The sequence below is a fragment of the Hylobates moloch genome, unplaced genomic scaffold (genome assembly GCF_009828535.3).
Source record: "Hylobates moloch isolate HMO894 unplaced genomic scaffold, HMol_V3 SCAFFOLD_7296, whole genome shotgun sequence".
NCBI lineage: Eukaryota > Metazoa > Chordata > Mammalia > Primates > Hylobatidae > Hylobates > Hylobates moloch.
Genome location: NW_026659571.1, coordinates 1 through 3,461, shown reverse-complemented (window position 1 = coordinate 3,461; position 3,461 = coordinate 1). Strand labels below are relative to the sequence as shown.

Here is a 3,461-nt window from a genome sequence, read left to right as displayed (position 1 = left end):
GACTCAAGGGTTTGTAGGTTTCCTCCTTCATTCTAATTTCAGTGTCTGAAATTCTTGCATCCATGAACAAGCTGGGCATTTGATGAGACAGGGCTGAATACTGCAGTTTTCCTCCTAGAAATCATCTGGGGCATTTTCTTTGAATCGATGGGAACAATAAGGCATAACTGTTTGCACAAACTTGGGATAAATGATTTTGGGATAAGTGTCTACCAGAATAAGGACATTTGACCCTTGGTTCTGAGATGCAAACCAAAGAATGTCTATCATGACTGGCTTTGAGGCCTCCTGAAATATATCTCCCACATTGTCCTGTTCTCATGCTCAGGAGCCTGAGGTCCCTGTGTGGGGATTAGACAGTGGACTGTCATGGGTGTAGGTGAATTGGCTTATTTTGTCTGTCCCTGTCTGAATTTATTGCAGGAATTAAAAAAGACCAAGAAGAGGAAGAAGACCAAGGCCCACCATGCCCCAGGTAAGTTTGAGCAATTGTCAACAGCTAATTCTGTGTTGACACCTGGAGACTCCTGGTTCAGGGAAAGCAGAGCAGGCCATTATCGATTACATCCTTTCAACCAAGCCTGAATTATTCCTACTCACATTGCTGTTGGTTTTCATTGCAGTAGATATTTAGGTTTCCGTTTCTTCCTCCCCTTATCATTTACTAACCTACTGTAGGTCGACCATACTTCAAAAGCTGTATCCTCTTGGTGACTGCATGGAAACTTAAGCACATTTTATGGAAAATTATTGAGCACTGTCTTTTCATGATCACTGTATGCTGTGTGTCCTGAGGGCACTAACTCAGAGTGTCCTGTACTGCCTCATCAGTGTGTCACCTGGACAATTCACTGAGCTCTCTCTCTCTGCCTCTGTCTCTCTGTCTGTCTGTCTTTCTCTTTCATTCTTTTCTTTTTGGCCCTGTTCCATCCCAACTGAAGGCAATAATTTGTTACCTCATTAATGGATGTATCCTTTTTCTTTTTTAACCACTTCCTTAATGCTACTCATGAAATCTAGTTGGGGCTCTTTTGTGTCTGATTTCCCCTGGCTTATTCTTTACTTTTTCTACTTTTCCAGGCTCAGCAGAGAGCTGCTGGAGGTAGTAGAGCCTGAGGACTTGCAGGACTCACTGGATAGATGTTATTCGACTCCTTCCAGTTATCTAGAACAGCCTGATTCATGGCAGCCCTACGGAAGTTCCTTTTACTCATTGGAGGAAGAACACATTGGCTTTTCTCTTGACGTGGATGGTGAGTACCTTTCTATGAAGGTGATAAGGATCCACTGAGTTTTCCGTATAGAGATCATATTCCTGCTCCAAGAGGCCATTACTGAGCTGAGAGATGTCATTGCTGCACTGAGGACCTATAGGCACATGTAGGTTGAATGAAACTCTAGTTCTACCTGGAAGCCCAGACCTGGGATGGGTCAGTGAGCGTGGCTCTCTTCCTAGTCTCAGGCCATGCTTGTGGCACTCTGATTCTACTCTCAAGGCACTGGACCTGGGCAGATGTGACATATTCAGAGAACTGTGATTTTGACTCAAGGGTTGGTAGATTTCCTTTCTCACTCTAATTTCAGTGTCTAAAATCCTCACAACCATGAACAATCTGAGTATTTGACGAGACAGGGCTGAATATTGCGGTTTCTCTCTTAGAAATCATTTGAGGGCATTTGCTTTAAATTGATTGGAAAAACATGGGATAACCGTTTGCACAAACTTGGGACAAATGATATTGGGATAACGATCTACCAGAATAGGGACATTTTACCCTTAGTTTCTGGGACAAAAAACAAGGAATCTCTATCATGACCAGCCTTCAGGCCTCCTGAAATATATCTCTCACAGTGTCCTATTCTTATACTGAGGAGCCTGAGGTCCCTGTGTGAGGATTAGACAGTGGAATGTTATGTGTGTAGGGGAATCAGCTTAATGTGTCTGTCCATGTCTGAATTTATTGCAGAAATTGAAAAGTACCAAGAAAGGGAAGAAGATCAAACCCCAACATGCCCCAGGTAACTTTCAACAATTGTGGTCGCTTAATTCTATGTTAACACCAGGAGACGAGAGATCCAGGGAAAACCATGTGTGTGATTTCATGTTTTCAACAAAGGCTGAATTACTCCTACTGACATTGCTATTGGTTTTCATTGCGGTAGACGTTTAGGTTTCCATTTCTTCCTCCCCTTATCATTTACTAATGTACCATAGGTTGACCATACCTCAGAAGCTGTACCCTTATGGCGACTGCATGAAATTTTAAGCACATTTGATGGAAAACTATTGAGCTCACTCTTCTCATGATCACTGTTTGCTGTGTGTCATGAGGGCACTAACTCAGAGTGTCCTTTTACTCCCTTATCAGTGTGTCACTTGGCCAAGTCACTGAGCTTACTATCTCTCTCACTCTCTCTCTCTGTCTCTCAATCTCTCTCTCTGTCTCTCTCTGTCTCTCTCTGTCTCTGTCTCTCTCTCTCTGTCTGTCTTTCTCTTTCATTGTTTTCTACCTGGCCCTGTTCTATCCCAACATAAAGGCAATTTTTTTTTACCTCATTAATGGATCTATCCTTTTCCTTTTTTAACCACTTCCTTATGTTACCCCTGAAATCTAGTTGGGGCTCTGTGGTGTCTGATTTTCCCTGGCTGCTTCTTTAGTTTTGTCTCCTTTTCCAGGCTCAATGGGGTGCCGATGGAAGCAGAAGAGCCTGAAGTCTTGCAGGACTCACTGGATACATTTTATTCAACTCCTTCAACTTACTTTGAACTACCTGCCTCATTCCATCACTACGGAAGTGACTTTTACTCATTTGAGGAAGAGCACGTCAACTTGGCCCTTTACATGGACAATAGGTTTTTTACTTTGACGGTGATAAGGCACCACCTGGTCTTCCAGATGGGAGGCATATTCCCACACTAAGCAGCCCTTACTAAGCTGAGAGATGTCATTGCTGCAGGCAGGACCTGTAGGCACATGTAGGTTTGAATGAAACTGTAGTTCCCTTTGGAAGCCCAGACAAAAGTTTTTAATTGTATAGCTTAAAATAATTTTGGACAAAAATTAAAACTCAATAGGATGGGAAAGTGGGCATGGCTCTATTCCTATTCTCAGACCATGCCAGTGGCCACCTGTGCTCAGTCTGAAGACATTGGACCCAAATTAGGTGTGACACGTTCACATGACTGTAGCACATGCCGGGAGTGATCTATGAGACATTCTAATTTGAACCAGCTATCTCTGGGTAGCTACAAAGTTCCTCAGGGATTTCATTTTGCAGGCATGTCTCAGCTTCTATATCTGCTCAAGGTCAGTGTCATCTTTGTGTTTAGCTCATCCAAAGGTGTCACCCTGGTTTCAATGAACCTAACCCCATTCTTTGTATCTTCAGTGTTGGTTTGTTTTAGCTGATCCATCTGTAACACAGGAGGGATCCTTGGCTGAGGATTATATTTCAGAGCC

At 43.1% G+C, this 3,461-nt stretch overlaps 1 protein-coding gene across 1 annotated transcript; it reads left to right on the top strand.

Moving 5' to 3' along the window:
- Positions 1–383: 383 nt before the first annotated feature.
- On the top strand, positions 384–3,085 carry LOC116465624 (neuroblastoma breakpoint family member 3-like; the record flags this gene model as incomplete). Its single annotated transcript, XM_032148625.2, has 4 exons — positions 384–475; positions 1,081–1,253; positions 1,968–2,019; positions 2,678–3,085. Coding segments are annotated over 4 exons (561 nt in total), but the record flags the coding sequence as incomplete, so codon positions are not given.
- Between the last annotated feature and the right edge of the window lie 376 nt (positions 3,086–3,461).